This window comes from Phodopus roborovskii, unplaced genomic scaffold (assembly GCF_943737965.1).
Source record: "Phodopus roborovskii unplaced genomic scaffold, PHOROB, whole genome shotgun sequence".
NCBI classification, from domain to species: domain Eukaryota; kingdom Metazoa; phylum Chordata; class Mammalia; order Rodentia; family Cricetidae; genus Phodopus; species Phodopus roborovskii.
Window position 1 is genome coordinate 9521935 of NW_026125489.1, and position 13209 is coordinate 9535143.

At 47.0% G+C, this 13209-nt stretch overlaps 1 protein-coding gene across 2 annotated transcripts; it reads left to right on the top strand.

The window, feature by feature from the left end:
- Positions 1-1826: 1826 nt before the first annotated feature.
- On the top strand, positions 1827-11630 carry Yeats4 (YEATS domain containing 4). 2 transcript variants are annotated; one of them, XM_051176207.1, is made up of 7 exons: positions 1827-2053; positions 6108-6227; positions 6919-6985; positions 7082-7176; positions 8995-9087; positions 9268-9355; positions 11029-11627. In XM_051176207.1, the coding sequence occupies exons 1-7, from the start codon at positions 2003-2005 to the stop codon at positions 11196-11198; spliced, it is 684 nt and encodes a 227-aa protein (XP_051032164.1). In that variant the 5' UTR covers positions 1827-2002; the 3' UTR covers positions 11199-11627. The 2 variants fall into 2 exon arrangements, with proteins under 2 accessions (XP_051032164.1, XP_051032165.1); XM_051176208.1 differs by lacking the exon at positions 1827-2053 and adding an exon at positions 2289-2340 and having other exon boundaries at positions 11029-11630.
- The last annotated feature ends 1579 nt before the right edge of the window (positions 11631-13209 follow it).

A 13209-nucleotide genomic window follows, 5' to 3' on the forward strand; every position in this document is an offset into this window, starting at 1 on the left:
CTGGGAATCCAGCCCTCTGGAAGAGCATTCAGTGCTCTTAGCCACTGAGCCATCTTTCCAGCCCCTGTTTTTCTTTAGGATGAATTTACACTGGTAGACCCAGGTGACAGTTTGTGGTGTGTCCTACTTCTAGTGTGAGAAAAAGAGGACCTTCCCTCATGGCAGCAGACAGTCCCACAGCTTCCAGTGACCTCTCTTTACTTCAGTGGGTTCTTTACTTTTTAATCACTGCTGAAATCCTAAAAACTCAAGCTCTTAAGTATGCTCAAAAATCACTCTACACAAGAGTGTACCCCAATCCCCAGAAACTTTATAAATAAGAAATAAAATGACTTACACCATGTTAAATGGATATATTCAAGAGAAGCTTCTGTAATAATCACAGATACAGGGACACTTACCGCTTCCTGTCTCTCTGTACAGTCCCCCAGACCTCTATGGTTAACTAGTGGCTAACGCTACCCTCTGACTCCAAGCAAGCTTAAATTGACAGAACACAAACAAAATATCACACAACAATGGGGGGGAGGTGCTATTAGGAGGTATGGACTTGTTGGAGTAGGTGTGGCCTTGAAGGTTGGCATCAAATTCTCATATACTCAAGGTGGGCCTAGTGTGGCATTCACTTCTGCCTGCAGATCAGGATGCAGAGCTCTCAGCTCCTTCTCCAGCACAGTGTCTGCCTGCACGCCACCATGCTTCCCTCCATTACGATAACCGACTGAACTTCTGCACCTTTAAGCCAGCCCCAGTTAAATGTTTCCTTTGTAAGAGTTGCCTTGGTCTTGGTGTCTCTTCACAGCAATAGAAACACTACAACACTGTTACAAGTGTTATGACTACCTGTTGTTATGACTTTCTTGTTACAACTACCTTGCGATCTTTGTTACAGTTTCACAAGAGGTTGTCATGGCTCACTTGCTAAGCTTATGTTCTGCTCCTGTAGCCTTACCTATCTTTGCTGCCAAATCCCCAACTTGGAAAACCCTACGCTGAGCTATAAAGACCTTGTCTTCTTCTTTTCCGACGCTGACCTCTAGAACCCTGCCTTAGCAGAAGGCAGCTCAAGAACAGCAGTAAAAACCCTTGCTTTAACTAATTGTTTTAATTAATATGGCTATGGTTTGGTTTGGAGGTCTTTCTTCTTCCGTATGCGGGATTCACACCATCTCTAGTAGACCCCACAGATCTGCTCCTATCCCTGCCCGCAACTCTAGCAATCACAACCTGGGAACCCCAGGCCACTCTGACGAGGGAGGCAAATAGGCTAACTTCAGATCTGCACCTCCACTCCACTCCACCAAGTGCAATATCCCAGTCTCTTCCTCAGAACTCCAGCACACCTGCTGTGGCCTCTCCACACCCTGTCCCAGGGCCCCAACAGATAAACACCCAGGGAGCATCTTGTAGAACATCTCTTAGACCTCCTAGTAAATGTGTTCCTAATGCAACCACATTTCTGTTTTACAAGATATATATTCCCCTAGTGATGTATTACATTATGTTGCAGCACCCAACTTGTTCCGTGCACGTGACATTCTTTTGTCTGTGAGACGCACGTTGTAGGTCGTGTTTCTCTGCGCTTACTGAGCTCCTGCTTTCTGAGCTCGCCTTCCTAAGTGTTTGCGTCGGCCTGTCTTTCGTATTAACGAAAGTACGCGGTGATTTTGAAACGTATGTAGTGCTTGATTAGACCTCTCTGCAACTCCTGCACCGGCTGGCTCTCTGCAGGGACCGCAGCAGCCCGGCGCGTGCGCAGTGTGCGCCTGCGGCCGCTGCGCATGCGCACGCTCCCGCGCCGCCGTTTCCCCGCCGCCTTCCGCTCCGCTCTCCTACGGCGGGGCTGGATGGCCGACCCCGACGCCGCGGGTGTGGAGGAGGTGGCAGTCCGGCGCCGCGAGCCCAGGTGACTCGCCCTCCTCCAGCCTAAAGCCCTCGGCCCGGGCGACGCCTCCGGCCTGAGCTCCTTCCCTGGCGGCCGCGGCCCCTCCCCTGGGACAATATGTTCAAGAGAATGGCGGAATTTGGGCCTGACTCCGGCGGGAGAGTGAAGGTCAGTGCGCAGGCGCGGCGCGCCGCCGGCGGAGGCCGAGTCCCTTCGTGCGCTCGGCTCTCCGTCTGGCCCCGCCCCGCCCGGCGCTCATTGGCTCCGAGTCCCCCCATCACCTTCTCGCGTCCCGCCGAGAACCGAAGGTTCCGGGGCGGGCTGGGCCGTCTGGGGCGATTACAGATGTGGTTCCTGCTGTGCGTGGGCGTGTCGTCGCCCAGACTTGTCATTCCCGAAGTCATCGGAGGGGCTCGGGGCCGCCTTCGCGTTTCGTGAACGACGTAATGTTGGAGGTTGTGACGTACAGTTCCCTGTCACGTTTATTTTAGCATCTTAACGTGTGCTATGGTAGGGGGTGGGCGTCAGAGCACAGCTCGCGGGGGTCGGTTCTCTGGTGTCACCTTGGGGGTGGGTCCTTGGTGTCAGTCTGTAAGGCTCGCACCCTCCCTCCTTCCTACAGGCACGATCGACTGTTCCTGGTGCCCCTTTCCCTTTAATCCTACTCTACAGGAATTATTTTTTTTTTTTCTCAAAAGAAATGACTTTTACACCATCTATTTAGGTTTTTTTGGTTGTTGTTTTTAAGACTTATTTATTATGCATACTGTGTTCTGCCTGCATGTCTGCCTGTAGGCCAGAAGAGGGCACCAGATCTCATTACAGATGGTTGTGAGCCACCATGTGGTTGCTGGGAATCGGACTCAGGACCTCTGGAAGAGCACCTAGTGTTCTTAGCCACGGAGCCATCTATCTCTCTAGCCCCTGTTTAGTTTTTTAGTTTTTTTTTTTTTTTTATCTTTATCAGCATCATTAGCCACGGAGCCATCTATCTCTCTAGCCCCTGTTTAGTTTTTTTTTTTATCTTTATCAGCATCATATTAGTTTTGTATTACCATAATCATAGTGTCTATACATCCATAGCCGTTTTTATATTAAATGTAAAGTGAGAATTCCTCTGCAGTCCTAAAGTCACTGAAATGTAATAGGAGAAAGAAACTCCAGGTTATGTTCATGTTAGTATGGGAGGCGCCATAGAAGTATGCATTTGCCTAGCCTTTAGCGAAGACTTTGAGCCAATTTTGGCCTGATTCCAGAACAACGGGTTAATGTGAAACATTCTCTCTACATTTTGAATGTCAGGTTCTAGACGTTTGTATATGTTAGTTCAGAATAACGTGAGAAGGTCAGGTCTGGAGTCCTCCAACACCAAGAACAGTCTGACACAGCTTAAACTTTGGGGACCTGTTTTTCTTTGCTGATTACTCTGTGTATGCTCGTAGAGTTATCTCCTTCCAACACAGATTAAACCTCCAGGAAGAGGGTCTGTTCGTGAGTCCTTTCCGTTACTGACAAATTGACAATTCCTTGCACCACCATGCTAGCTGTTGGATCTGCTCATTGTTTGTTTACTGGGTCCGTACCCTTTTCATAGAGTTATCGCCTTCCAACACAGATTAAACCTCCAGGAAGAGGGTCTGTTCGTGAGTCCTTTCCGTTACTGACAAATTGACAATTCCTTGCACCACCATGCTAGCTGTTGGATCTGCTCATTGTTTGTTTACTGGGTCCGTACCCTTGTACTCGGTTCCATCAGGCCCTGAACCTGAGGCCGTATATATCTGTGGTGGTCACATCACAGCGTCGTCAGTGGTGCCTGCTATGATAGGCTCACGTAAAAGCTACTGGCCTTGTCTTGAATTCACTTTAAAACATTTTTATTACATGTATTGTTTGTTCATGTGGGTATGAGCATGCTAAGTGTGGATCTAGAGGTCAGAGGATGGATAGCTCGGGGGTCATCAGCACCTTTGCCTACTGAGTAATCTCACTGGCCCAGAATTAACTGTGCATGTGCAGGTTTTGATTTACTTAGCTATGTAGATACAGTTTAGCATTTTCTGTTGGCTGCCCTTTTCCTTTTTCTTGGGGTTTACTACACTGATACATTCTCTGTCCTTGGGGTGTTTCCATTATTGGACAGTACATCTCAGATCTATGTACAACAGTTGGTGTTTTAATATGTTTTCCATCATAACCTGTCAATGCAGCCTTCACACTGATCAGAAGCCATGAACACATCCTAGAACTGAGCACAGCTGTAGCAGATGTGCTGTGCGCCATCAGCTAGCAAGCATTCAGGGGCCACATTCACTATTTCTGCCATTGTAACATTTATATTTTTTGAAGATTTATTTATGATGTATACAGTGTTCTGCCTGCATGTCTGCCTGCAGGCCAGAAGAGGGCGCCAGATCTCATTACAGATGGGTGTGAGCCACATTGTGGTTGCTGGGAATTGAGCTCAGGTCTTTGGAAGAGCAGCTGGTGCTCTTAACGTCTGAGCCATCTCTCCAGCCTGTAACATTTATACTTCCTGACCATTCTGAAATTGAGGGCTCGACTTTCTAGTTGTGTCTTGTGTGTTAAACCCATTGTATTATTTAGCTTTTTGTTGTGGTAACAAAATACCTGAGAGAAACCATTCTAAAGGAGGGCAGTTTATTTAGGCTCTAGGCTTCAGAGGTATGGAAACCCAGAAGGCCTGAATTTATGCAGCCTCTCACCACAGAAGCCAGTGAGCAGAAATGGGCAATGGATTTTAAGTTTAGTTTTATTCAGAGAGCCAGCGGTTGGACAAGGCAGCACCCCCCACACACACACTGCCTCCCATTTCCTCTCGAGCCAGTTTGGGGGTAGGGGGAGCTGGAGAAAGGAGGTCCATCGTTGTGAGCTTAGTTTTGCCCTTCGGGTCATGTGGTCAGCCATGTTTCCCATGTCTCTTCTCACCACCCCTTGCACGCTTCTCTGGCCTCTTGAAATGCCGAGTTAGGTGCGTGTCTGCTGGCGTCAACCTTGCCCGGGGGCATCCAGGCCAAGGGGACTTAACTGAGAGCACTGGAAGCATCAGCAGCATGAATACCAAGTGTTTAGTAACTCTGTGTGCAGAGTCCTTTCTGCTGTACAGAATGCAGATGTGTCCACAAAACAGACTGTAAAACTGCCCTCCCTCCCTTTCTGCCTGTGGTCACATAGCCCATTATAGACTTGCAGCATGTCTGAACATCATGGCAGGGAGCATGTGACAGAGCAGAGCCGCTGACCTCTGTAGCCGGGGAAGAACAGGGTAGACCTCTAGAGACCACGGCAAGGAGCCGGCTTGCTCCCTATTAGGAGCTCCTAATAGGCCATTCAGCTGTGAGCTCCACAGGGCACGAATTCATTGATAGGTTAGTGCCCTCGCTGCCCTGTCACCTCAGCGCCACCAGCTGGGGACCAAGCTTCCGGCAATAAGCCTTTTGGGGTACTTCATATCCAAATTATAATGTGCATAATGATGACAATGGAAAATGTTTGCCCTAAAATTCATAAATTGTCCTTGGTTTTTGTGCTATGCCTTGGAAATTCTGCTATAGATTAATTTAAAAGACCTTCAGCTGCAAGCAATACCAGTCAAATTGGCAGTTGTATTCCATACCCTAGCTTTTAGGTTTGTGAAGGCATTCTGTTTCTCTTTAATCAGATACTCATGTGCCTTATATGGAGATGAGATGAGAACATTCAAGTCATGGGGACAGCTCAGCAGGTAAAGGCACTTGCCACCAAGCCTGATGACCTGAGCGCAGGCCGCAGGCCCCCATGGTGGAAGGAGGAGAATCCACTCCGGCCGACCGTCTGTCTGTCCTCCACGTGTCTGTCCTCCATGTGTACTGTGCACTGCAGAGTGTGCACACAGATGCACAAAATAGCAAACAGTTCACGTAGGGAGCACCGTGAGCCGCCTCGTGGGTGCTGGGACCACACCTAGTCCTCTGCAAGAGCAGAGAGTGAGCTTCAGCTGCTGAACTGTCCCTCCAGCCGCTCAAACGGGAAGGTTGTTCTTGTTAACTTGTTATCGTGTTACCGTGGAATGAATATGAAAATAGGTCGATGGGATCCCTGTCCTAACTAAACCTAAAGTAGTTAGAAACTGTCCCCTAAAACAAGTTGCCTGATGCTCACTGTTTGTTTATTCAGGTGATGGTAAAATACTTACTGAGTTTTAAACTTGCTTTTCTTTTAGGGGGTTACCATCGTTAAGCCAATAGTTTATGGTAATGTTGCCCGATATTTTGGGAAGAAAAGAGAAGAAGATGGACATACCCACCAGTGGACAGTATATGTAAAACCATACAGAAATGAGGTGGGCATTTGGTTTTTCTGTAGCTATCTTTTGAAGTACAATTTGTTTACTTGACAGTAAATTATGAAATTCTGTGTAGGAACTTTCCAAGAATGAAGTGGGCCCATTATAGAATTCCCATACCACCCCCATCTGAAAAAGAAAAATCAAAATTTTTTATGTAATTAATGGAACGGTTTTTCAAAATGCCTTCTGATTAATGCCTTCTGGAAAGATGACTCAGCAGTTAAGAGCAAGCAAAGGACTTGAGTTTGGTTCCCAGTGCCCACATAGGACAGCTCACAAGTGCATGTGATTGCAGCCCAGGGGTCCAGAGCTTCTGGGCACCCATATGCCCCTTGGGCACCTACGTGCAAGTACACACATTGACACAAGCATGTACACATATGAAAACACACACATATATGTACACATATGAACACTGGCTTTTGTTTTGTTTGCTGTGTTGGGAGAAGAAACCTGAACTACATCCCTGCCCTTTTGTTTTGTTCTGAAGCGGGGTCTAGCCTGCTTGCCCAGGCTGCCCTCAAACTTACGTCCTTCCTCAGCTTCACAGGCAGCTGGGATTACAGGTGTGTCTCACTATGCCAGCTAACTCTTGTTTTGTTTGTAAACGCTGAAGGAAAGTATATTTTATAAAATCGTGTGCTAAGTGTGTTCCCATTAGAGAACTAATGTCTCTCTATTTTAGGATATGTCAGCATATGTGAAGAAAATCCAGTTTAAATTACACGAAAGCTATGGCAATCCCTTAAGAGGTATGTTACAGTTTTTGACTCATCGTATACATAATTACAAAAGGAACGGGAACTGATTCAGTGATTTATAGTTGTCTCTTTTCCTTCCCTCTCTAGTCGTTACTAAGCCGCCCTATGAAATTACTGAAACAGGATGGGGTGAATTTGAAATAATCATCAAAATATTTTTCATTGACCCTAATGAGAGGCCGGTGAGTAACAGCAGTGTTGCACGCAGGAAGGAGAGGGCGTTAGCGTGGGCCTGTGTAGCTTACTGAAAAGCTGCGGCTTGCTCACGTGGTCCCCTGTACGCCCAGGTCCTAGTGCTTGTGCCCTAACTTAAATGTCCCTTGTTACTCAGGGTCTCTCAGTTTAGAAAGGAACTACATTTTTAAAGGGGAAGGGGGTGGCGTTAAAGTCCTAGCAAAGCTGAATGTAAAGAAGTCTCACAACCCTAGTGGCTCAGGCTGGTTAGCGTCAACAACGTCAAGTCCTTGCCAGCCTGTAACAGAGAACAGAAAGACGGAAGGATTAAAAATGAGCGTGGGAAAACCACAGCAGTCCAGGCACTCGGGACGTGCAGCTACGGGTTCAAGGTTATCCGACTGTCTGACTGCACGTCGGCTTGTTGGCCGGCCCACAGGTGACTTCTCAGGAAAACATGAGGCCAGCGTAGCCTACAGAGTGAGTTCCAGGACAACTAGGACTGTTACACAGAGAAGTCCTGTCTTAAAAGAACAAAACAGAAAATCCTGCCTGCCTGAAACCGAGCGAAGTATTTCAGGAGTCGTGTATGATGTGTGCCCATACGGCTTCCACCCTTGTGCTCCCGGGTTGTAGACGCTGCAACATCTGTTTATTGTCTGTCCCAGGAACTATCAGACACGTGTGTAATGTGGTCACATAATTCATCGTCTCACTTAAGACCGTGTGCTGTTGCTATAGTGGTGCTCAGTGATACTCCCTTTGCACACCCCACCCCAAGCTGGGAGTAACCCAGAGCCTTGTACTACTGACTTTAGTCTGAACCTGGAAACGCCCTTTGAAGGTAGGGTAATGCCACTGGCTAAGTCCTGCCTAAAGGAGGAGGACGAACATCTGTAAGTTGATTTCATTTGTTTAAATTTAGTGGGAAATGTTGGCTCATTTTCCTCTACAGAGTACACTTCCTGTTTCATGATGGTTTGGAGGAACCCTGTTCCCTTACAGTGATTTTAGCTAACCTTGTGGGAAGGTGTGTGGGCCCCTGGATTGGTTCGGATGGTTCACCATGAGCTGTGGTGCTTTGCCAGCTCCTGTGTTTGGTAGCGTGATGGTGTGTGTTCTGCATCTCAGAGCTTTCTCCTCGGTACACCTGTGTATAAAGTCAAGCTGCTCTTGGCAGAGTGAGTTCCCTGCCGGCTGTTTGTTACCCTGGTGGAGCATCTTGCTCACACTGGAGATTTTAGTATTAATTATTCTTTTAGAAAACTACCCCCTTCCCCCATCATGCAGCCCAGCAGCTGACACAGAACTCAGGAACACTTCTGCCTCAGCCTCCACATGCTTCGATTACAACCACAACCAGCTGCAAATGCTTTTCCCAAATACGTCTGTGAACTTAAATATTCACAGAAAACGATGAAAAATCCCACAGTATGGGTATAGGTACTCTCTAGAGGTGCTTGCTTAGACCCTCACCTCTGTGAGATGTGGACAGACAGACAGTATATCTGGTACCAAAACAAAGTTTGCCATCTAAGTTACAGCAGAAGCAAGACCGGGAATTTGATATACTAATTTCATCCCATAATTTCAGCTACAGAAATGGCAGTGTCAGCCAGGCCTGGTGACACAAGCCTGAATCTTAGCACTTGAGAAGTAGAGGCAGGAGGATCAGGAGTTCAAGGCCAACCCTCTGCCACATAGGAAGCTTGAAGCTGGCCTGGGGGTAGGGGAGAGTCTCACAACTCAAGAAGGGAAGGCAGCAGGCTGTGGGAGTGTTTCCCGTGTTGCTGGAGTCTGGATTGATGGCACCCGTTCTGCTCCAGGTGACTCTGTATCACTTACTGAAGCTGTTCCAGTCTGACACCAATGCAATGCTGGGGAAAAAGACGGTGGTTTCCGAGTTCTACGATGAAATGGTGAGACTTTGTAACGAGGGCTTTAAAACTGTGGGGTCTCAGGGATTGAACTTGGGTTATGAGGCTTGGCTGCAGACTCCCACCGGCTGAGCATCCTCGTGTGCTCTTACAGTGAGTTTTAAAAGCACTTAAGTTGGAGACCTTTGGAGTTACTGAGCTTTTTTTTTTTTTATCCCTAAGATATTTCAAGACCCAACGGCAATGATGCAGCAGCTGCTAACGACATCTCGTCAGCTAACCTTAGGAGCCTATAAACACGAAACAGAGTGTAAGTCCTTCGATGTGGTCTGTAATGGTGAAGGAATTGTTTGATTGGTGGCTTTTTGGGGTAGATTTCCTAGGAGTTAATAAAACAAGCTATGTATTACCATAGATGACAACATTGAGCTAAATAAAGGGGCACAGACACTAATAATTCCTGAGCAATTTTAGATGTTAATCCTCAAACCTGTGAGAATGCCTAATTTTAGCTGGCATATGGTAGGAGACTTAGAAATAACTGTGTCTAGCTAATAGGGAGTGAGGGGGGATGTATTGAACTCGTCTTTGTGGTTTCAAAGTTAGATTTTTCTCACTGTACGGGCTTGCTGCCCATCCATGATCCATGTTTTTTAGGACAGCTGAGCTTTGTGAGCCGTAGTTACCTCAGGCTTCCACCAGATGGCAGTGTTGGCTCCAAGCAGGAGTTTTTCTTGTCAAGACCACACAGACTAGCCAACTAGCATTTTAAAGTAGATGGTATCTCGTATGTAAAACATTTATCTGGTAATTTTTAATGTATGCAGCTGATATTTTTGCTTTTGCATTGCTGGGGGTTGAATCCAGCATGTAACCTAAGCAGACTCAGCCTCTGGACATTTTTAAATAACAACACTCCTTTGTCAACATAAATCGTTGTAATAATAGTTATAAAATGTTTCGTATATCACACATATTCTAGGGACTTTGTACACATCGGTTCATTTAAGATCCCCTGAATAGGCCTGGGGAGTTGGCTTGGCTGCTGAGGCAGTTTTGTGTGCACAGGACCTGAGTTTGGATGGCGGACACCTCTGTAAAAAGCTGGACATGGTGGCCGGTCAGAGCTGGTGACACAGAGGAGGGGCGGTCACTGGGACTTGTTGGCAATTGTCCTTGCCCAATCAGTGAGCTGCTTGTTTAGTGAGAGAGCCTGTCTCACAACAGTAAGATGGAGAGCCACGGAGGAACACGCCTCAAGTCGTCCTCTGGCCTGTACACACATGCACACACCCCACACACATGCACACACCCCACACACATGCACACACCCCACACACAGTCATCTCAACAAATAGTTATGACTTAAAACTATGTCATAAATGAGGAGGTGAGGTAGAAATGTGTCATAGCTAGCACAGCTAGATTTCAAATTTAGACAGTTTTGCTCTTTTTAGAAAAGAAAAGCTAGAGGCTTGTTTTGGTGGTGTAATTTTGCTATGTAAATTGCACCTGTGCATTATTAAGAATATTTTGGGGCTGGATGGTGATATCACCTCATGCCTTTAATCCCAGCACTTGGGAGGCAGAAACAGGTGGATCTCCGTGAGTTCGAGGCCAGCCTGGCCTACAGAGTGAGTTCCAGGACAAGCTCCAAAGCTACTGAGAATACGTGTCTTGCAAAAGACTAATTTTGGTTGGCTCACTGGCATTGCTTAGGTTTGTATCCCGTTATTCCAAAGTGACATGCATCTAGGGAAAAACCAAGAGTGATGCCTCAAAAATCTGAACTGTGAGGGGCTAGTTCCATTTTTCTAGAAAGCAGCTTGGAGCGTCTGTTGGTAGTTTAGACTTCCTACCCTCTATACTTCCGTGTTGCGTGTTGTCCACCTCTCCTGCAAACGTTGGCCTTAGGGGACACTGTCGGGTCTTCTGTGTGCGCCTTCGCATAGCAAGGGGTTCTCAGCTCCTATTTGTCTTCAGTTGCAGAACTTGAAGTGAAAACCAGAGAAAAGCTAGAAGCCGCCAAGAAAAAGACAAGCTTTGAAATCGCAGAGCTTAAGGAAAGACTAAAAGCAAGCCGTGAAACTATCAATTGTTTAAAAAATGAAATCAGAAAACTTGAAGAAGATGATCAGACAAAAGACATCTAAGCGCTGGCCGTGAGTCAAGCCACAAGCAGGCGGCCCTGCGGGGATGGACTTGGTGCAGGTGCTGTGATGTCTCTGGAGGAGCTGCGTGTGTTTGCCAACCACGGTTTCTCAGCTGCGAGGTCCAGTACTCACGGTGCCCCAGCCCTGGGAAATCCTGTGTGGCATCATGATGCTAAGCACAACCTTCAAGTGTGTCTTTTCTTAAATTGGCTGTGTGTGGTTATTTTCCTTTAGGCAGGCATCAACATCTTGTTATACTTGTACAGATTTGGTAGTGTGTGTATTAGTGCTAGGAAGAATTAGTATTTATATTTAATTTTTCAAGTTCCCACCTGTCCCGTTCTACCTCTTTTGTATGGGATGCGTCTTGTAAGTCTTCAGTAGATGTAGTTTCTTATGTCTTCTCCGATCACTTTTCAAGCTTGCAATTTTAAATAAATATTCGTATGTTTTTGTTTTGTTTTGTTTGAGCACTCCATACAGTGTATTTTGATCATATTCACCCTCACCTCCTACCCTTAGCCCCTCCCAGATCCACCCCACCCTGCCTACTGCCCCCAGTGTTGTGTCCTATTGAATTTAGCCCATCAGCTCCAGTTTGCTGTCTGCGTACTTCTGGGAGTGGAATGTCAACACATCCTTAAAGAAGATTGACTCCCTCTCTCCCTGAAGCCATCATCTGTCTACAGATCCTCAGTTAGGGGTGGGGACTCCTGGGACACTTCCTCCTAACACCTAGACCATCACAGTTCACAGAAACGGCCGGGAAGTGGCGTGTATGAGAGACTGAACAGCCGGGCCCTTTCCTGGATAAGAGGTAAGCTGTGTGTCTCAGTGTGTTGTGGTGAACTGGAATGGACCACCATGATCCTAACAGAAAAACGGATGGTTGAATTCTGGGCATTGTTTTGCTTTGAGACACTATGTAGCCCTGGATGGCTTTGAACTCACAGTGATGTGCCTGCCTCTGTCACCCAAATTCTGTCATGAAAGGCTTGTACCACGGTGCCCAGCTTAGCTGGGTAGTTTTAATATTGGAGCGGGGGAGGGGGGTTGGGGGGTGAGGTGGAGGGATGGGGGATGGGTGACAGGGGACAGTTTATTCATACCATAGCTCCTGTGGCCACAGAACTTTTCTGGAATCAGGTGTTGCCTCCCACCTTGTTGAGGAGGGGTCCCTTCTGTTTCTGCTACTGCGCTGCATCCTCCGAGTTAGCTGGCCTGGGAGCCTCCTTTTCTGCTTCCCACCCCACTATCGGAGCCCTGAGATCATAGGTGTGCACCCCGTACCCAGCTTAGTATATGACCTGGAGGCTTGGCCCAGGTCATCAGAATTGCACAGCGAGTGGCTACCTACTGAATCTGGACTTTTGGAAATGGATTTTGTTTTGTGTTTATTGTCCTTTTTAAGTTTTGGTTATTTTTAATTGATTTTTTTTTTGTTATTTGCGACAGGATTTCTCTGTAGCCTTGGCTGCGCTGGAACTCACAGAGATCTGCCTGCCTCTGCCTCCCAAGTGCTGGGATTAAAGGCGAGCGTCCCCAGTGCCCGGCTAATTAATCTTTTTTTTTTTTAAGTCCTTAAAGATATAAGAGATTCAGTGGCATCCTAGATAGTAGTAATCTTATGCAGCTCACTGCAATTTCCCAAGTCAGAGGAGCACTCCTCCACCACTGAATCCTTTGTCCTTTCTTGCTCTCCCTAGCTGGCTTCCTTAGACTATCCTCTCCTCCACCTTCAACAAGGCTGCATCGCCCCTTAATCCCTCAGTGAGTCACAATTTGACAATTCCCAGTCAACTGGATCTATACCCGCTTTGTTCGCTGGATGAGCATAGATGTAACTTGAGCTTAGGGAATATTTCATTCAGTTCACATCTGATAACAAAATTAAGCCTTGAAAGACAAACTATTGAAGTCATAATCTGTCCAGGGCCACAGTAGGATTTGAATTCAGCACCCCCTGCCCACTGAGCATGAACACTCACGTATGAGACACACAGAGCTTCTC